Source organism: Leopardus geoffroyi, chromosome C1, assembly GCF_018350155.1.
Source record: "Leopardus geoffroyi isolate Oge1 chromosome C1, O.geoffroyi_Oge1_pat1.0, whole genome shotgun sequence".
NCBI classification, from domain to species: Eukaryota; Metazoa; Chordata; class Mammalia; order Carnivora; family Felidae; genus Leopardus; species Leopardus geoffroyi.
This window is the reverse complement of record NC_059328.1, coordinates 9,631,225-9,652,830: the sequence shown is the minus strand read 5'-3', so window position 1 is coordinate 9,652,830 and position 21,606 is coordinate 9,631,225. Positions and strand designations below refer to the sequence as shown.

The window sequence follows — 21,606 nt, the reverse complement described above, 5'->3', positions numbered from 1 at the left end:
AGCTGTGTTCAGCAACCCAATAAATTGGATTCAGTTTAGCAACCCTATAAGTAGAATTCTGAAGCTAGCACATAAGGCTTGGTTCAGAATTCACTCTTATGTTCCAATATATGCGCCACTAATGATTAGATTTGTTCATGGATATTTGGAATGCACTGGTCATGCAAAAGAAGATCAATACCTATTGGGGCGACTGATTTTCTTACCTATGGAGTGACTGGTCACCACATTCAAGGTTGTGGTGCTCTGGCTTTCTTCATTGGCATGGCCTGTACTTTCTTGAGTCGGCCCATCCTCTATGTGAAAGTCTGTTATACTCTCTGTATTTGTTGGCACCTATTGGAGAAGTAAATGAGACAAAAGAGAAATAAAATTTAATGTTTTTTTTTTATTATTATTATTTTTAACATTTTATTTATTTTTGAGACAGATAGAGAGAGAGCATGAACAGGGCAGGGTCAGAGAAAGAGGGAGACACAGAATCCGAAACAGGCTCCAGGCTCTGAGCTGTCAGCACAGAGCCCGACGCGGGGCTCGAACTCACAGACCGCGAGATCATGACCTGAGCCGAAGTCGGACGCTCAACCGACTGAGCCACCCAGGCGCCCCTAAAATTTAATGTTTTAAAATATATATTCAGCCTTATAACAGAAAAGGATTTAAAGTGGCATAAATATATAAAATATATGATGACTTAAATTTAAACAGGAAACAAGAAAACAAACAGAAATGACAGAGTGGGGATAGGAATAAAACCAAACGTACTCCACAAATAAATATCAAATGTTGACTCCATAGGGTCTTAATTCTTTAGAAAATACCAGGTCACTAGGCTTTAATTCTTTATCTCCCTGAACTTAAATGGCATTTTTCCTTTATTTGGCACATATTATGTTGTATCCTCTTTCAATGCCCTCCCTCCTCCAATTAGAGTAATAACTGAATTTTATTGAGAGCTTACTATGTACTAAGCCTTTTAAATACTTTCTCACTTATTCCACAAACAACCCTCTAAAGTCAATCCTAATATTAGTCCTTTAGTCTGGATGAGGCCAAGAGAGATTAGACAACATGCCCAAACTCAGACAGCTAACAAGCAACAGAAGGTGACTTAGAAGTGATTCTGTTGACTTCAAAGTTCATGCCAATGTGGCATTGGACAAATAAGCTCGTCAGCACAGGCAACAAAAGCAAAATTAGATAAGTGGGACCCCATCAAACTTAAAAACTTCATGCATCATAAGACACAATCAACAGAGTAAAAAAGCAATCTGTGGAATGGGAGAAAATATTTACCAATAATATATCTGATAAGGGTATAAAGAACTCCTACCACTTAGCAACAAAGAATCAAATAACTTGACTAAAAAATGGGGAGAAGGGCTCGCACAGACCTTTCACCAGAAATGATAGACAATGGTCAACAAGCATATGAAAGATGCTCAGTGTCTTAACATAAACATCAGAAAAAGGCAAATTAAACCACCATGAGATGATCACCTCACTCCTGTCAAAAGAATGGTAAATAACGTACTGGCAAGAAGGTGGAGAAACTGAAATCGTTGTATCCTGTTGGCAGGGATGTAAAATGGTGTAACCGCTATGGAAAACAAGATAGAGGTTCCTCCAAAAAAATTAAAAATAGAACTACCTTATGACCCATCAATCCCACTTCTGGGTGTATACCCGATTGAAAGCAAGATCTGGAAGAGGTGTTTCCACATCCATTTTTCATAGCAGCACTGTTCACAAGATCCAAGAGTTGGAAGCAACTCAAACATCCACTGACCAATGAACAGATGCACGAAATGTGGTACACACATACAATGGAATGATGATCAGCCTTGAAAACGAAGGACATTCTCACATGAACTACAACGTGGATAAATCCTAAGGACGCTATGCAAAGTGAACGAAGCCAGGCATAAAGTATCCTTGCATGTGGTTGCATGGCTGTGGGGCAACTTCCTCTCTTCCTGGGACACTCTTCCTGGGACACTCACCAGACCTGTCGGGCCAGTAGACTCCTCAGGGTCTGCACCGGCACCTGTGGTCACCACATTGTCTTCTGCACCTAGGGTCACCATGCCATCTTCCACACCTGGTGTCATAATGTCATCTTCTGGCCGGACCGTGCTAGCTAAAAAAGAAAGACTGGGTCAGGGCTTAAGGTAGAAATTGTGTGGGCAGACCTAACTGGCCAGCTACAATCGGATTATTTTCTTTACCATTTCTTTTGGGGATTGTTTTTGGGGGGAGGGTCATCTTTCCAGCTTACCACAAACCACTCTCCTTGCTGTACCTCTGTCACATACAAGGACCTGGTTGTCTCCACAGCAAGGTAAAGGGAGATAAAAATACAAAATGGTGAAGCCGCCAGCCCTTCCCCACTGTGGTAACAGGAGGGATATGTACCTTGCCTTTTCAGTAATGAACCAGGTTCTTCCTGGTGTCGTTTCATACAATGAACCAATGTATTCGGGTTGCTAGAATATCATTTAGACCTGGAAAATTTTTTAATTAGAGTCACATGGAAAGACTTCTAAAAATACCAATTTGCAGGCTCTATCTTAAACATTCTGAATCATAATGTCCAGAAGGAGATCTCCATCCTTAAAAATCAAGCTTGCTTTCCATTTAATTTTGAGACTGCTGTCTCCTTGAATGAGGAGAACCATTGCCTCTGACCACGGACCTCATAGGTGAGGTCAACTTCTTAGTTTATAGTTGAGGTTACTATCTATGGGAGATAGTAATGTTTGTAACGTGCTGAGGTAGCCAATAGGATTCTTAGTGCACAGAGAGCTAAACTAATAAGGGACCTCGGTGCCCCAGGCTGGGGTTTTTCTGCTTTAACATTGAATGAATGACCCTGTTGTACAAACCAGAAAGGTTTTCAGAGGAGCAGGAGATGGGTGGGGTGGGATAGCAGGTTGAATTCCACACAAAGGTGGGGTGGGGGAGTGGAACAGATAACAACAGTGGCCTTTTCTTTAACCTCTGTCTCAATGATCCAGACTAAATCACGACCAAGCAAGGGCATCACCTCAACTCATCAAATAACCCTTTTCATGAGTTAAAAATCTGACTCATTGGTCACGGGCTCCCTCCCCATACTCAGAGTGGCTCTGGAAATTCCATGACTAAATACAGTTGCAAACTAAGCAAACACACATCCTAGGAGCAAGAGGGGCTGGGGTGCTTGGAGGCTTCTTTGTGGAATTAAAGAGTTGATGTTTGTATCCAGGCAGTGCTCAAGTTAGCAATCCAGACCTTGCCTTAAGATACCTTATTTCTCCCTATGCTTAGAGAGCCCAGCCAAAGGCACAGCTAATAAATATTTGATCATAACTTCTTTGCTGATGCACAGAGGTAGAAAGTCTCAAGAGTAAATTCGCTTGTTCTGTGAGCTTTCTCTTTGCATCTGGAGTCCTAATCCAGGGCTGTCTATCTATGGCTTTGGTTGAGCCCCCTAAGCATATACATTTATTTTTTCATCTGGGGGGGAAATGGCTTTCACCAGTTAGCAATAACTGAATACCTTCGTGCAAGCAGCCTCCCCTCCTGGCTGCTTGCTGGGGTGGGGGTGGGGCCAGCGATGGGCTCCCACCAGGATTTATGACTCTGGTGGTAGACCAATGTTGAATGTAAGAGGGAGATATCCCTTTGCCAGGCAAGTTGTCCTTATTAAACACACACACACACACACACACACACACACACACACACACACACCTATACCCCTTTTCTTCCCCTCCAGGTTTGAACAGTTAACAAATCATGAATTTTACAAATGTTTTCTGGAGGCTGCTTAGCAAAACCATTTACTATATGGTACCTTCCAACTTTACAAAACAAAACACCCTTGCTTTAAAAAAAAAAAAAAAATCAAGTACTGAATGAAGTTGGTTTGAATTCTTTCATAGAAAGTTCAGCTCATTGAAAGCGTAACTTGATAAAAAATTCCTTCTTGTTCTTTTCTATTCTTGGCCCACAGAGCCAAGCACTAAAATCGCCCTGAATAGACAAAGGGCGTTTTATGAATGACACTCATGATTAAGATGCATGGCTTTTGTCTCACTGCCCTGGCATTCTTTTTGCTCCATGGGAAAGTTGATCTTTAACAAGGGATCTTCAATTGTCCCTCGTATTATTTTGGCGGAAGGCTTTCCTGGGTGAAGAGTTCCTACCAGCCCAGCTGCCGCGTTTCCAGCCAGCGATTGATGCCCCTTTCCCTTCAACGGTGAAATTCAAATCGTGTCTTGATGCCCTTCATCTCAGATCCTTTTTCCTCCTAAGACACGTGTGTGCGCAGGCAATACCCACAGCTGTTTATATAAGCGCAGTGAGGAACGTACAATCACAGGGTCAGTTCTGCTGCCGTGTACCCTCATGATCTCACGATTCCAGCCTCACCCAGGTTCACCCAGCCTGGGGGTCAGAATCAATGGAAGTTTCCAAAGACGGTGGCAACCTGTCCATTTGCTTTGGAATTTGTGCGTAGGTGTTATTCTTTCAAGAGCTCGGCCAAACTTTATATTACCTATGAGAAGATGTGATAAATCCATTTTACCTTGAGGTTCTTAAGCTTGAGAACAAGTAAGAACTGAGGAGATGTTTATTGGCTTGAAAGTGCTAATTATGAATCACTTTTATCTTTGCATGGAAGCCCGACCTCTCCAAAGGAATTCTTCTAGTTTATATACAGTTAGGGGAGGGCCTTTCATTTAAAATATCTTAGAATTTAGATGCAAGGTAAATCATGCTGCTACTGTAATAGTAATAGTCCCAAGTTTTTGGTCAAAATGTTTTAAATAAGTGTTTTCAATCTTCTGGTTTTATAGACATTCCTGATAAGTGGGGAGTTCTTCCATTTATCTGTTGGCCATTAAAAATATCTTCTCTTGTGGCCATTTTTCTCTTATGGCACTCATCTTTTTTACAGTTTTGTAAGTGTTCTTTATACCTTAGGAATACATCCTTTGGGGGCACCTGGTTGGCTCGGTTGGTAGATCTGGATCTCAGGGTCATGAGTTCGAGCCCCCTGCTGGAAGGAATATACTCTTTTTTTTTTTTAAGGTACTATCTTTTTAACAAAAATGTTTATTTATTTATTCTGAGAGAGAGAGTGCGTGCACGTGTGTGCGAGTGGAGGAGGGGCAGAGAGAGAAGGAGAACCCCAAGCTGGTTCCACACTGTCAGCCCAGAGCCCTTATGGTTTTGTTCTTACACTTCATATTTCTATTTGCCTTGTGCTTCTTTTGAAGTATGATATAAAATGAGGATATAATTTGATTTCCCCTGAAAGATGGGCCAGTTGTCCCAATAAACTCTCCTTCTCCCCCTGCTTCAAAACTAGCTCTCACTGACACAAAGGTCTTCTTTCAAGTACCATGTCATGGTCATGGGAGGAAGCTTTCAGTATAAGGACCAGCTGTAGTGGCTTGGGCACTGCCATCTGCCCCTTCTTCCATGCCACCCTCTGTCTTCAGATTCTTTCCAGAACCGATTCCGAAATCCGTGCTCCCCTTACCATCGGCTCCCCTTTCCTCCTCATATCAGCTAACCGCTGCCAGATGAATTCAACGCCACGGGTGTAGGGGTGTAGAGAGTGAAGAGGAAGGGTAGACTACTTCAACAGAAGTTCATCGAGGTCTTTCCAAGTTGCATGTTCTACTTACGTGGGAGGCCCAGCTTTATAACATCACCCTCCCCCTGTCCCCTACCACATTTGTGCAGCCACGTAGGGTTTGTTTATTATCTTTCGGCTGACTTTATTCCAAAATGGCCTTGTGGGTGAGTTGCACTGGCATCATTGTCCCCTTTATCAGATGAAGAAAGTGAGGCCGACAAAGATCTCCCCTTGACCAAATTCTACTTAGGTGTCCCTACCCATCCTTGTAAGAGTCTTGTTTCTTTCTTTCTTTTTTTTTAACATTTATTTATTTTTGAGACAGAGAGAGACAGAGCATGAACGGGGGAGGGTCAGAGAGAGAGAGGGAGACACAGAATCCGAAGCAGGCTCCAGGCTCCAAGCTGTCAGCACAGAACCGACACGGGGCTCGAACTCACGGACCGCAAGATCATGACCTGAGCCGAAGTCAGCCGCTTAACCGACTGAGCCACCCAGGCGCCCCGCAAGAGTCTCGTTTCTTTTAAAAATTTTTTTTTCAACGTTTATTTATTTTTGGGACAGAGAGAGACAGAGCATGAACGGGGGAGGGGCAGAGAGAGAGGGAGACACAGAATCGGAAACAGGCTCCAGGCTCTGAGCCATCAGCCCAGAGCCTGACGCGGGGCTCGAACTCACGGACCGCGAGATCGTGACCTGGCTGAAGTCGGACGCTTAACCGATTGCACCACCCAGGCGCCCCAAGAGTCTTGTTTCAACAAGAGTCTGAAATCAGCTCCCAACTGACCAAGTTCCCCATCCCCCACCTTTGATGTCTAAGTGGTAGGCCTGCCTTGAGCAAGAATCCTGTCAGGCCAGTTTAGCAAGAACCCCCTACCCTTGATGTATCTTCTCCATAATTGGCCATTCACTGCCCCCCCCCCCCACATACTCTGCTCCTTGCTTATAAACCCCCAGCTACCTTTGCTGCATTTCGAGCTGAGCTCTATTTCTCACCCCCCTTGGGATAAGTCTTGAATAAAGTCCTCCACCTGTTTCAACAAGTGTCAGAATAATGGTCTAACACTGGAAATTAAATGATTTGCCTGGTTCACCTGGTTGGTGAGCAGACACAAAGCCATGTGTTGTGACAGCTCATCCGTGTAGTAACCAACACAACAAAAGACATCTTTGTGCCACCGTGGCCGCGGTGGCCCAGAAAGCCCGCAGCCCCCCACCCTGGGTCCTGACGTCCTTCCTCTTCAGCCCCCATCCTCTCATAAATTATAATCCTGGTTGTCAGAAGCAACTGTTTCCTCTGGCATCACACATCCTCTGATGAAATCCCATCTGGTTAGAATCTTCCAGTTTGACTTGTGTAGGAACCAGAATCTCAGCTTCCTCAAATGAGTCCCTTCGAGGACTAAGCTTTCAGAAGTGGTATAGAAGGAAGGTGTGACCTGCTTTATAAGAGTGCGACTCTTTCAGCAGCTCTCCCTTGCTCTGCAAATGAAGGCGGCAGCAATGATCAAGACTGGAATCTTCCCAAGGCTCACCTGTATATCCCCAAATAGTCCATGTGTATCTACCACGTGTCGGGTCCCATTCCGGGCACTGGAGACAGAGGAGTGAACAAGGTGAGTTCTCTCATGGATTTGGGTACCGTCGGCGGTGGTGGGGGGATACTTCCAACAAGCAAACAAGGAAAACCTCAAGATAGCTTTCTTCCACCCCCTTTAGATCCGTCCTCAAAGGGCACTTTCTCGGGGAGGCCTTTTCCCATGACCGAAGTGAAATTCCCTCCCTCCACACACCCTCACACATATACCACAGTACTCAACCTCTCATGCTGTATATCCACTAACTGGCTGTCCCACTAGAATATAAACTCAATAACGGCCGTTTACTTCAATGTCCCCCTTGCCTAAAATATCTGGTACACAGGAGACACCCAGTAGGTATTTGTTGAATGAACATGTGAACCGTGCACAGGAAGGGCCGGTCTAATTAACCTGGAAGCCGAGAGTGAGCCCGAGGCACCACTCACTGAAGAGACAGAGAGTGGTCAGTGGGGCTGGATGAGAAAGGAGCAAGACTGAGGAGGGTGGAGGGCCAGTCGGGTGGGATTTTCCTTTCAATCGGAGGGTGAGGGGAAGCCAGAAGATGACGCGACTGGAGTCGGAATGCCATGTGAACGCTGGGGGTGGGGGCGGGGGTCTCTCAAGGACGGTGCTGGGATCTGACTGAGGCAGGGAGACCACTCCGGCTACCCGGCTGTCCCGGCAGGAGCGGCTCACTGCTTGCACCGGGGCAAGGGGAGAAACACAGACAGGTAATGGCCGGGACGTGTCTGAAGTCATCACCCACCAATGATCAGAAATAAACACAAAACATCGGAGCCAAGAATTCGTTTTAGCATCTGTGACAGCTGCGTTGAGAAACAGCATTCAGAGTATGAATGGATGTACTGACAGTATGACGCTGAGTCTTTTACTGGACTTCCCCTTGTTTCATTAGGAGAGCCACAAAAGTCCCCTCCCTAAGTTTAAGAGCCTCTGTCTGGTTGCCATGTCCGCAGGAGGGAGAAGCTCCCGCTGCCCTCTTTCTGCTGACCTGAAGCCTCAGAAGGAGACAGCTGGAGAAGCGGCCTCCACAGCATTTTATCTTGAAACAGGAAAGTTGATTTTAGAAATAAAGAAGTCACACGCTGAGCTAGCCCCGGGGTTTTCAAAGAAAACCTGCGGTGTTAGCCAACAGATCAAGGCAGTCTTTCGTGGTCCCTGGTGTGTTCTACCATCTTGAGCTGTTCCAGCGTCTAAATGCACAAGTAAAGCCTTTGAAGATGGAGAAATACTGGCCAAGGAATGGTTTTCGTGGCCACTGAGAAATAGAATGCCCCCCCCCTTTTTTTTTTCTTACATCCTAGGAAATTCTGGTTTTCCCCAGTAGGGTAATTACCAAGCGATTAATTCTAGCATTCCCCACTCCCTACTTACATTTAGGATGCAGTAATGCTTTTAGAGAGAGGTCAAAACACCTACTTGGAAAACAAAGGCAAAAAAAAATTAAAAAAAAACAAATGCCTGCTTCTGTTCCTTTGCCCAGACATAGGCCTCTGCATATCACTTTTCTATCATGTCTCAATGCTGTGCTCCGAAGCCTGAAAATAAACACACCCAGAGCTGTGGAAAGGTGCCAACCTTCAACATTTTCTAGCACCCTGCAGACCACCCACAGTGATCTCCAGATACTCAGATCTTCATATGGTTCTTCATCTCAATTCAAACGGCCCCAATTTAGCTGTTTGATGTTATTCCCTTAGTTTCTGCAACCAGAAGAAAGGTGTTAGGACTTAGCTTTTTTTATTCACCACATCTTTTGAGTTACTCCTCCCGTGCTACGGGCCAGCCCATCCTCTGACCCTTGTGAAGGAGCCTTTCCTTGGAATATTGAAAACCACTTGCTGACGCAGAGCTGTGCGCCTGTGCTCAGCTCCTGGCAGACACTGGGTTGTGGTCAGTATAATCACTGATGTGGCAATGGGTTCCCCTCTAAGCCACCCTCTCCTTGGACCCTGGTAAAGTGCTTACTGGATCAAAAGTGTGGCCATGGAAAATCTAGGCAGCTCCTTGAAGGCTTGGCCCTGCCACTCGGTATCCCACGGTGATTTTCCTCCAGGTGGCACAGTGCTACTTAAAGTCCACACTGCCCCATAGTCCCAGTGCTTGGCACTGTGGTAAGCCTTTTGTAGATGTTTGTTGACCGACGGTTGGAAAGAGAACACTGACACCCAAGTAGGACGTTCCTTTTGAATTATCCCTTCCATGACAAAACCCTGCTACTGTCCACTGTGCTTCCCTCAAGAGTTGTTGAATACCTTCCCCCTTCCCCCGAACGTGGCTGAAAATAGGACAATGCCCCTCCGAGGATGAGCTCTGTGGCTTTGCTGTTCAATCTGTGGTGAGCAGCAGCCTGCTGCTCGGTGTCTCATCCTGGCAGTCCCTGCAGGCCCAGACCAATGGCGAGGAGTGACCATCCACTGTTAGCACTGGGGACCTGTTCCTCCCCCGTGAAATTCAAGAGAGACGTTGTCAAGGCTGAGATCACACAAGTATCACTAGTTCCTCTGAAGAAATCAGAAGAAATGCCACACATCAAGATTTGGAGCAGAGTTCCTTGACTTTGGAGACGGGGCCCCACAATGCCCCCAAAAGAGGCAGAATTCTGAAGAGCTCTGTAGCTGAGCATGGGCAGTAAAAGAAGGGAGAGGGGGCCATGTGGCTGGGGACTCATCTTTCAATTCCATAGCAAGGGCTCACACCCAGTCACTGGCAGGTGAGTAGAACAGAACATGCAAGCCATTAGACGTGACACCAGGCTCCCAGCCACCTGCCTTCTTTCTCTCACCTGATGGGGGAAGATCAGCTGTGACCCACCCACTGTGTGCCCTTCACAAGTCTTCACAGTTAGTCTCCACGGCTATCTGAGAAGCAGGTATTTTGTTCTATTTATTTTTCAGTCCAGTGTAATTAACCTATAGTGTTCTATTAGCTTCAGGGGTACAATATAGTGATTCATAATTCTATACTTACTCCGTGCTCCTCACGATAAGGGTACCCTTAATCTCCCTCACTTAGTTCACCCGTCTTCCCACCTACCTCCCCTCAACCGTCCATGTGTTCTGTATAGTTAAGAGTTAAGAATTTTTTGAGTTTATAGTTAAGAGTCTTTTGGTTTGTCTCTTTCTTTGTTTTGTTTCTTAAGTCCTACATAAGAGGGAAATCACATGGTATTTTTCTTTCTCTGACTTATTTCACTTAGCATTATACTCTCTAGATCCATCCATGTTGTTGCAAATGGCAAGATTTCATTTTTTTAGGGCTGAGTAATACTCCATTGCATATATACACCACATCTTCTTTGTCCATTCACCTATGGATGGACCCTTGGGCTGCTTCCATATCTTGGCTGTTGTAAATAATGTTGCAATACACATAGTAGTGCATGTATCTTTTCGAATCAGTGTTTTCATTTTCTTTGGATAAATACCCAGGAGCAGAATTATGGGATCAGAAGGCAGTTCTGTTTTTAACTTTTTGAGGGACCCTCCACACTGTGTTCCACAGTGGCTGCACCAGTCTGCACTTCCAAGGAGGTAGGTATTGTAATAATGGCTGCTATTTTTGAATTTAGGGGAAAATGTACAAACCGTGGTGCCCAGCACTCTCTCCTGATCTTTAAAAAAGCCTTGCAAACGAATGTCATTCTCATTTTGAAGCTGAGGACGGCGACCCTGAGAGTAAACTGCCCATGTAGTCAGCAAGTAGTGACGCAGGGATTAGACATTGGATCTGTCAGACTCCAAGCCCCGCTCGAGCCACCGTGTCACACAGCCCCCGTGTATCCTGGTTACTTTCCTGCAGCTCCCCTCATATTCCCTCTACTTCACATGGCAAGGACTGGGGTGGCACTGAAGCAGCTCCCTGGGCTTCTGGATGCCAAGGGCACCCGAAGTTTCATCTTCTGACTGCACTGTCATCTAAACCCCACCTACTCCTGGCCCCGGTGCGAGACTCCTTCCCTCAGAGCCTTCCCAAGGTGACAAGAGAAAGTAACTCCTCTGAACTAGCACAGGATAACACCGACACTGGCTACTTTTTCTCTGCTAGCATCTATAAGCTTCCTGAGGGCAACACCCCCTTCTGCTGGAGGTTTGCGGCCTCCCACCCACCAGCGTGGCCTCTGTGAGCTGAATGAATACATGAATATCCCCCCTTTTCAGTGTTCACATATCAACTTACCCACTCACCACCGCCCCCCCTCGCCCCCCCCTCCCCCCCCGCCCACCACAAACAGGGCCCAGGACTCCTCCAGCGTTAAAACTGGATGCTGTTGGTTACAACCTCAACCAAGATTACTCAGCCCGGGGAGAGGTTTTCTCTGTTGACCAAGAGCAGAATGTTCTCTGTAAAAGAGGAAATGAGTTCAGCTTGGTAAACTGGAATCAACACCTCCGTAATAACTTTTCTGGAACTAGCTGGGTCTGGCGTCCCGTTAGAAAGGCCACCTCATAGTGAGGACTGTTGAGTACTTGAAAAACCAAATGACTAAAAAACCTGCTTTAGAAGTCATGCCCCGGAGCAGTGCATCTCACCCGCGTGGTGGACCATTTGGGAAACACTCACCATCTGCTCGGAAACTGAGCTTCTGATTCACTCAAGGCTGTCAGCTGAGCAAGCCCTGATTTTGCAAGAGTAAAAAGAGAAGCCCCTTTAGATCTGACCTCACCATCTACCCATGCAGCTTGTAGACAGCCCAGCTGTGCAGCCAGGAGGATGAGGCCTTGCAGGAATGTGCAGAATGTGGCTGTGTTTCCATTAGCTGCCCTCGGCCTTGATCCTGAGCCTGGCTGGGGAGTCTGAAGTGTGCTTCGGTAGATTATTAAAAATAATTGTTCTCAGCTGGTGGGGGGGGGCAATCTCTTCTGACCCTCCTTGCCACCTTTCTCTCCTTGTTCTGATGAATGGGGAGGAGTTCAGGCAGCAAACTGTGTGTCCAGGGTTTATTTCTGATGCCATTTTGATGATCTCCCCAGGTACCCATCAGATACATCAAACTGGATGTCCTACTGTTACCTCAAAGTCACTGCGTCTAAAACAGAGTACACAAACTTGAACTCCTTCTTATAACCTTGGTTCCAAACTTATCATCCCTCCAACCTGCTTTTTTCATATTTCTATCACCTGCCTCCTTGTCATTTCTGCCCAAAGTTTGGATCACTGTGTTTCCTCCCTCTTCCTCCTGACAAATGTTTACGATGCACCAACCATATGTTTTTTTAAGTGCTGAGTAAGGCATGGATCCTGCTCTCGTCTCTAACGGGCAAGAGGTGTATACAAGTAACTAAAATACAGTGATAAGAATAGTCAAAGCAATCTTGAAAAAAAAAAATCAAAGGAGGCGGACTCACACTTCCCAACTTCAAAACTTCCTACCAAACTGCAGTAATCAGGATTGTGTGGCATTGGCGTAAGGACAGATGTACACAGCAACGGAGTGGAATTGAGGGTCCAGAAAGAAATCCATCCATTTATGGTCAATTGATTTTTGACAAAGGTGCCTGAGTAACTCAATGGGGGAAAGAATTGCCTTTTCAACAAATGGTTCTGGGACATCTGGACAGCCACATGCAAAAGAACAGAGTAGGATCTCTACTTCATATCACATATAAAAAGTAACTCCAAATGAGCCAAAACCCTAAATTTAAGATCTTAAACTATGCAACTATTGGAGGTAAAAATAAGAGTAAACCTCTGTGACCTTGGATGAAGCAATGGGTTTTTAGATATGACACCAACAACATAAGCAATAAAAGAAAAGCGAGATAAATGGGACTGCATCACAAATTTTAAAACTTGTGCTTCAATGGACACCATCAAGAAATTGAATGGGAAGGATATTTGCGATTCATATGTCTGATAAATGTCTAGTATCCAGAATGTATAAAGAATTCAACAGGGACGCCTGGGTGGCTCAGTCAGTTGACTGTTTGACTCTTGATTTCAGCTCAGGTCATGATACCAGGGTTGTGGGATCAAGCCCTGAGTTGGGCTCCACGTTGAACATGGTGACTGCTTGGGATTCTTTCTCTCCCTCTCTCTCTGCCCCTCCCCTGTTCACGTGTGTGCATATGCTCTCTCTCTTTCTCTCAAAATAAATAAACATGTTTTAAAAAGAATTCAACAATAAAAAGACAACTCAATTTTAAAATGGGAAAAGGATTTCAATAGACATTGCTCCAAAGGAAGATAGGTTAATGGCCAGCAAGTGCATGAAAAGATGCTAAACATCGTTAGTCAATCAAAATCACAATGAGATACCACTTCATACCCATTAGGATTGCTTCCATCAATAAATGAAATGAAACAAACAAAAAACCGAAAATAACAAGTGCTGCTAAGGATTGGAAAAATTGGAACCCTTCTGCATCGCTGGTAGGAGTGTAAAATGATGCGGCCACTTAGAAAACGGTTTGCAGTTCCTTAAAAAGTTCAATGTAGAGTTACCATATGACCGGGCAATTCTACTCCTAGGTATATCCCTGAGAGACATGAAAGCACATCCACATAAAGATTTGTGCATGAATGTCCACAGCAATATTATTCATTATAGCCCCAGAGCGGAAGCGACCCAAGTGTCCAGCAACTGATGAGTGGATACGTAACAGACGGTATATCCGTACAATGGAGCATTATTCAGCCACAGAAAATTAATAAAATTCTGAGACACACACACCACAACAGGAATGAACTTTTGAAATCATGCTAAGTGAAAAGAAGCCAGGCACAAAAAGCCACATAGTGTACAATTCCATTTATATGAAATACCTCGAGTAGGCAAATCTATAGGCCTAAAAAACAGATCAGTGGTTGCAGGGGGTGGGGGTGGGGGGACGGGAGAAATTCCTAAGGGTTTGATTATTTTATTTATTTATGATTTTATTTTTAATGTTTTGTTTTTTTTTTTAATTCTTGAGAGAGAGAGAAAGACAGAGCATGAGCGGGGGAGGGGCAGAGAGCGAGGGAGACACAGAATCCGAAGCAGGCTCCAGGCTCCCAGCTGTCAGCACAGAGCCCGATGCGGGGCTCGAACTCATAAGCCAGGAGATCATGACCTGAGCTGACGCTGGACGCTTAACCAACTGAACCACCTATGTGCCCCATTATGATTTTTTTTTTACATAATCCCTATACCCAACGTGGGGCTCAACCTCACAACCCTGAGAGTCACATGCTCCACCGACTGAGCCAGCCAGGTGCCCCTGACTCTTCAACTGGAAAGGGTTAATTTTATGATCTGTGAGTTACCTATGGATAAAAAAATGTAAATAGTGTTGTGTGGTTAAGAGGTGAATAGTAAGAACGCAGGAAATGAGGGAAGAGTAAGAAATCAGGAAATACTGAGCTACAAGTCAGTAGCTGGCTCTGATTCCCCCAAATCTGACCTCACCCCCCCCATTCTGTTGTCATCACACTTAGTCTCTTATCTCCTGACCCCCCCATCCCACCCCACCCCACTGGTCCCATAAACTAGATTCAATCCCATATGGTTCCTGTCATCATTTTTTTTTCTGACAACTGCTAATTCGTGACGCACCTCACTCCCATTTGCGGTTACTGCCTATTGCCTACAAAAAAAGGTCCAACTCTCTCACTCATCAGGGGTTTGTCCTTCCCCCTGACTTCTCTTCCTCCAACACCAGTGAGCCTCCATGCATCTTCCCAGAGAAACTCCAGATTGTTCCAACTCCCGTGCATTTGCTCAAGCAGTCTCTCCTGCCTGGACTGCCCTTCTCTGCCACCTTGTCCAGACAATCCTACCATTTTTCACAGTCAAGATCAATTCCCATCTGCCCCATATGGTTTTTTTTTTTTCCAACTGTTGACAACCACAAGAATCTCATCTCCAAACTCTGAGCACATAATGGTTTGTGCTGCTCAGGACATGCTCTTTTATGTTGTCTTGTATGTTCTTTTTACGCTGACACCACACCCACTTGTCTTGCTTCTCTCTGTGAGCTGCGATCCTGCTTCGTGTTCCTTCTTTCACTCTTAAGAGTGTTTTTTTTTAATTTTTTAAATATGTTTTTATTTATTTTTGAGAGACAGAGTACAAGCGGATGAGGGGCAGAGAGAGAGGGAGACACAGAATCCGAAGCAGGCTCCAGGCTCTGAGCTGTCAGCACAGGGCTCGAACTCGTGAACCACAAGATCATGACCTGAGCTGAAGTCGGAGGCTTAACCAACTGAGCCACCCTTAGCTCTTAAGTTCTTAATAACATGTGTGTCCTATAAATATGTAAAGGGGCAGGACCATGACCTTCAGTTTGGTACCCCAACGCCGGCTAGCTCTTCAATCTGAAATATGCATCTAACAAATACCAAGTGATGTTGTTACTGTAAGGGTACTTGAAGAAACCAATTGGCTGATTTTCTGGGTGTCCTTGGAAGCCTTGAGGCCAAGTATGGGTGGCTGTCACGTTGAGTGGCTAGGAGCATGGGTTCTGGGCTTGGGCTGCCTGGATTCAAGTCTCACCTTTGCTATTTACTACCTGCCTGTGTGTGTAAGTAACTGAACCTCTCTGAGCCTCTTCACTGGCCTATGAAATGCAAATAGTTCTTACCTTGTAGGTCTGCTGCACAGATTAAATGAAGCAGGGCTTGGAGAGTGCTGGAAATTGCTAAGGACCCAGTAGAGGTTAGCTGCTATTACATAGTTACTGCTGTTACCACCACCCAACCAGAATCCAGTTCCCTTGGCTTTATAGATCCAGAAATTTAATCTTACTATGGGGTGATCCAACTCAGATGATACTGTTTCCCATCAGCCAAATTCACAAGAGGCCAGGAAACCAAATAGTTTATTTCCAACAGGAGACAGCTTTCCAACACCATACACATCATGCCCTTCTCAGGAGTGAACTACCTGGGATGCTGTTCGGTGTGTATAAAACAAAGGCAAAGGGTGGGGCTCTTAGGTGGAGTACATTTCCAGACTGTGATGGAACAGAGGTCCCTGATTCACCATAGAACAGTCACTGTGACCGAGATCAGAACACCCATGGCCACCAGATAGGATCTCTTGCATACTAGCTGTAAACAGGGATTACATGTGCCTTGCCTGACTCACAAAGCAGTCACTCAATACGTACTTGGTAAATAAATGAATTCCTTGGGTAGGGCAGGTTTACCGTCATCAAATCCTCATCACTTTTCTCTCCCTTTTTAGATTCTCAGCAAACTGACACCTTCTTCCTCAGGCAGGACACTATTTATTGATAACAGCCTTCAATGCTAAGTTGCGGTCTTATTCTCCTGGATAGAGACATTGTAATGAATTGCAGGAAAATACTGCATTCTCATCACATCTTCTAGCACCCCTTCTCTGCTTCCTATCTGTTGTCTTTGTAATTGACAGTACTTTGCATGCTGTACATGTTAACAGTGTCAATGTCATTCATTACCCCCTGTGTTCAGTGATACTCTCTCCACTGCCTGGGGCATTGGCAGCTCTATCCCCCTGGACCCTGGTCGAGAGCCCATCATCCTCCAGAAAGATGATTTCCTTTTGTTGATTTTCCCCCACCCCCTGCATGAAATTGAGTGTTGCCCCAAACAATTTCAGTCTGCAGGCTCCCCAGACAACTAAGTGAATGAGGTGCTCAGATCTGCAGACTGCCTTCTGGACTCAGCGTGATTCCCCTCAGAAGGCAAACCCACCTCCTCTGAGCAGTTCCCCAGGCAAAGGCACCCAGCCAGACAAAAAGAAGGGAGAGCCTGCCCACCCCTATGTGTGAAGCCCGAGGGAATTCTTGCCTTGGACTGGTCCCCCCACCAGGCACCAGTGGTTGATGGGCCCTGGAGTGGGGCAAGGAGGAAAGAAGCTGTCACCTCATTTTCCCCACTTGCATGAAGTTGGCAGAATTCCAGCTGTTCCCTAACCTGGCTCTATCCTGTAGCCCTCGGATCAAATGCCTGATCTCTTTCTTTCCCCCAAAGTTTTAAGAAATCAGTAGGGAACGGATTCAAAATTTCAATCGAGATTGCTTCATTTCTTATCTCCCCCCCCCCCATGGGAATCTATCAAGACTTATCTTGATAACTGTTGACTTGGCTGTAGGAGGGCTCCCCACCCCGTGCCCCCAGTCATTTGATTCTCTTCCAACAAATCGCTCACGCTGGGGGTTTCCTGGAGGGGTTTCAGGGTGGCAGGAATGGCAAGGCTTCCTTCGAGAGCCTTGCAGGCTCTTATTCAGATTATTCAAATGAGTTTCACCAGGGTAGTGCTGGGTATTTGGGTCTTTTGTCCTCTACATCCTCCCCTGAAACATTTCCACAAGTTGTAAGCTGGCATGCCTGTTCTTGGAGCCCGAAATATGACAAATATTCAGATAAGCCAATGGAATTTAAAGCACAGGTCCGTTGCTCTGCTGGTGAAGACTTCAGGGAATGCTTCGTAATGTTAGGTGTGCCTCTCCCGAAAGTGCTCACAGCTCAAATCCAGTACCTGGCCCTGTACCAAGCACTCAGGAGATGCTCGATTACCATATGGGGAAGGAATTAATGAATCCTATTTCAACGTACTGTGATGTCTTCATTCTTATAGGAATATTATAGCAAGTATTTAGTGTAAAGGACTTTTTATACCTTTATATATATTATAATATTATATTATATATTATATATATTTATATTTATATATTTATCTATTTTTATATAATTATACAAATTATATGATTATATAAATTATTTATATATGTGTATATTTGTATATTTATATATTTAAATTATATAATATATAAACTATTTAAATTTAAATTTATATAATTATTAAAATTATATAAATATTATTTATATTTATATATTTATATATAAAATATATATTTATATATTTATATATAAAATATATATTTATATTTATTTATATTATATTATAATATTATATATATATTCATGTTTAAGGAGCTTAAAATGACATAAACCTTCAATTTCAAGTTCAACTTTTGGTTCTTATGTGGTTTTGTAATGTAGTGAAGAGAGCCTGGGGTTTGGAGTTAGACCCATCTCTGAAACCCAGTTCTGGCATATTCTGAAGATAGTGATGTATAATTTAAGGAGTTGCCATGGTTAAATGAGGGAACTGTGACATTCCTAGCACGTGGTGGGGGTGGAAATGGGAGAGAGGTGGTGTCCTCCCCACTTGGCCAGACCACTCACTGTCACGCCAAGGTTTGGGGGCTTTACAATTCTTTGGTAGAGAGTTACTCATGGACCCCTCATTTTAGAGGCCAGAGAAAGAGAGAAGGAGTCGTATACCTCCGCTCAGCCAGGGTCCTGCCTTATGCACCAAGTTCTGACTTAGCCTTCTCGCACTTGGATCCTTCTTAAAAATGTGTTTTTTCTTTCCATTAAATGCTATTTTGGATCTCACACACCAGTGTAAGGGATAGACTTCCCTCGTGAAGACTCTAACAGACCTGGTGTTTATTAAATGCTTGATAGATGTCTTTAAGTGAACAGAAACTCTCAGCAACTCATGAAGATCTCAAGGCCTCTGAAACTCACTGCCAAGAGTTTCGGGGAAATCACAGGGAAATTTGTTCACCGCATGATTAATCCTGGGTGGATTGGTCCCAGAAAAATCACATGTGGGTCTGTAGCGAGCAGCAGCCTGCAGAATTTTACAAAAGAAACCATACCGGATGGGCCCCGGAGTACGTGTTTTGTATGAAAGTTCAGAGTGAGGGCGGGGCCTGACGATCCAGGAGAAGGCCAGATGTGGGGACAACGGTACTCCTCTGGAGCCACTCAGCTCCAAAGACGACGACACATAGGACCAGATTACAAAACTGAACCAGATCATACAGCAGAGGAGGGAAACCCCGTAGGGAGTAGGATCCTGTGAGAAGGATAATAAAATTCATCCCCATAATTACCCCCGGCCCAACTCCGCAACAGGACCCACAATAGCTCAGCTCAATGAAGTTATTCATCCATATTCACATCGCCTCAGTCATTATCCTCAGACAAAACCCCTCCTGGGCCTCAGCTGCTCGAAGGCAGCCCAGCAATTCAGTGTCCACACACAGCTTGGGGCAGGAGGGGGGGGGTGTGGGGGGGGAGGGGGTGGTGGAAGGTGGGGGGGTGTCTGCCGTTAACAGATTTTCTAGTACCGACTGTGCTGGTAGTTTTTTTGCTTTGTTTTCTTTCTTTTTTTTTTTTTTTTTTTTCCTTTTCTTTCTTTCTTTCTTTGTTTTTTTTTTTTCAGACAAGGTTTACAGAGGCCTAAGTCAGGTTCACGCCTCGGGCAAACCCCTCCTTTAAAGCACCTCTGACATTCAAAAACTGGTGTAAGGATAATTACAGCCAACCCTTTCCTAGGAGGAAACAGAGGATGCTGCCCGGCTGTTGCCTTCCCTTAGCTAAATTGGGATGAGGCTCAGTTTGGGGGTGTCCCACACCTCGGCCTGGGGGAGCACGAAATGGTATCCTCTGCACACTGTGTCGCCAAAAGGGAAACGTAAGTGAAGGGCAGAGCTGTGTATGTTCCAGTGGAAAGAGAAGTTCCAAAGATAGGACCTGCCATGAATAGCCCACGGCCCTGTAAAAACAGTTGCTCAAGTCTCTCTGAAGCAGACGGCCTGGCACAGAGTAGTACACCCTGTATAATTTCCCCAGGGCTGGGTATTATTGTCTTCGCGCGGAATTATAGCTGCCTAGGTGAGGTCCACCCTCCCACCAGCCACTCCCTCCCAGAAGGATTTTTTTTTTCTGGTACGAGACCTTCCTCTAGCCTCCATTTGGAAAATACAAGAGTTTACCTTTCAGCAACCTCCAACTCCAAAGATCACGAGTGAGCTTACAGCTCCTCCAGCCAGTATTTAGTGAGCAGCTACTTTGTGCCAGATATGGTTTTGGCCCTAGGGATCGAGACTAGGACAGAGCTCTGTTCTCCAGAGCTTATATTCTATGCAGGGAAACAGATAAAAATAAAGTGGATGGAAGAGTCCGAAGAGGGAAAGGGGCGGGGGAGGCATAGCCGGCGGGCAGGCGGAGCCCCCACCAGCAGATCTAATGCAGTTAAAGTCCAAGGAGACGCCAAACACTCACTCGGTCATTGGTGTTGGCCAAGTTCAACACAGGGCCCCAAACCAGCTTATGCCTCAAGGCTCACAACAGTCCTCCACTGCCCCACGCTACTCAGGAGCCCTCCGCTCAGTCCTGCTACACGCAGCATCCTCTCCTCGGAGGATAACTGACGCCTCTTCCAGACAATCCCAATGATGGGGGTCCCCGGGGTGTCCAACACGTTGCGCACAGGGTGTAAGACCAGGCGGCCACCAGAGGGAGACCATCGCCGCACAGGGGCGTCCTCCCCACCCCAGTACTGCTTAGTGTCCCTCCTGATACCCAGGGCCAACTTCTTCTGAGGCCATGTGCATTCCTCCCATGCACAGCCCTATAGGAAAGCGCAGCCCAGCCAGGGGAAGTCTCCTTGCTTCTAGCCTTCTACCCTAGGTCTCATGAGCTGAGCAGGGGGTGGGCAGGAGGTGGCCTGCCCTGCAGGGACATCCCTCTCTGCTCCCCACCCCTGCTGCCCGTGGATGCGGGGTCTCCTCCTCGCACCCTGCTCAGCCATTGCTTTGGGACTCGGCACCAGCTAAGCCACCGTCTCTCCTTCCCGGGATCCTCCAGCCTCGCGGGCACACGCACACTCCCAGCTCCCCTCTGCTCTCCTGGGCAACTTCAAATACCAGGCCCAGGCATTCCAGCAAGTCCCAGCTCGCACTCGTCCCCACCCTGCCGGAGCCGTTCTGCTGGGTCTTACCTCCTCCTGCCGGGATCCAGAGCCAGGCGCTTCCCAAAACCAAGAGTAGAACCGGCACCTTCCACATCTTCTTGGTTGACTGGTCCTCTTTGGGGCCCGTGCAGCTGGTGTCTGTGCCAGGGGAAGATTAAAAAGCTCTGCAGCCAGAGGCCCTCGCCCAGTGGAACCAGAGAGTAGGGGCTGGAAGGCGGGGAGCAAAAGCCTCAGCGCGGGAGGGGTCCCCGAGCTTCCTTCCCCCACAGCAGCGGAGGAGCAAACTTCGCAGTTGGAAACTTTGCAGACAGTGAGAGCGGAGTCAGCATTTATCTCTCCCGAGGAGGGCGGGGAGCAGCTGGCCCTAAGGTGGTCCCAGTCCAGGGCTCACTAGGACCGCCCTCTGCCTCTGTTTGGCTAGCACGAAAGCGATGACCTCAGGCCAGGTTTAAAGTTACAGGGCTGCAGCTGTGGGGGGCTGCCAGGGCTTGTGGAGGGCCCTGAGCCCCAACAGGAGGGAAAGGGGATGCAGGCAGTAAGCAATTTAGTTTTTAAAACATTTTATTTTATTATTGTGGGGTTTTTTTTGTTTGTTTGTTTTGTTTGTTTTTTTTTTTTTGCTTTGTTTTGTTTTC

At 45.9% G+C, this 21,606-nt stretch overlaps 1 protein-coding gene and 1 long non-coding RNA gene across 4 annotated transcripts in view; one reads left to right on the top strand and one right to left on the bottom strand.

Moving 5' to 3' along the window:
• LOC123597210 overlaps positions 1-7,930 on the top strand; it is a 42,849-nt gene extending 34,919 nt beyond the window's left edge. For both annotated transcript variants that reach the window (XR_006712031.1, XR_006712030.1), the window contains 2 exons: positions 7,100-7,248; positions 7,898-7,930. This is a non-coding gene — a long non-coding RNA (uncharacterized LOC123597210). The remainder of the gene's footprint in view (positions 1-7,099; positions 7,249-7,897) is intronic.
• PDPN (podoplanin) overlaps positions 1-21,381 on the bottom strand; it is a 29,160-nt gene extending 7,779 nt beyond the window's left edge. Inside the window, exons 1-3 of one of the 2 annotated variants that reach the window (XM_045475697.1) lie at positions 20,999-21,381; positions 2,004-2,140; positions 207-336 (exon numbers count right to left, since the gene is read on the bottom strand). In XM_045475697.1, the coding sequence (XP_045331653.1) occupies positions 207-336; positions 2,004-2,140; positions 20,999-21,065 (334 nt within the window). In that variant the 5' untranslated portion in view covers positions 21,066-21,381. The remainder of the gene's footprint in view (positions 1-206; positions 337-2,003; positions 2,141-20,998) is intronic. The other variant, XM_045475698.1, reaches the window with a different exon arrangement.
• Between the last annotated feature and the right edge of the window lie 225 nt (positions 21,382-21,606).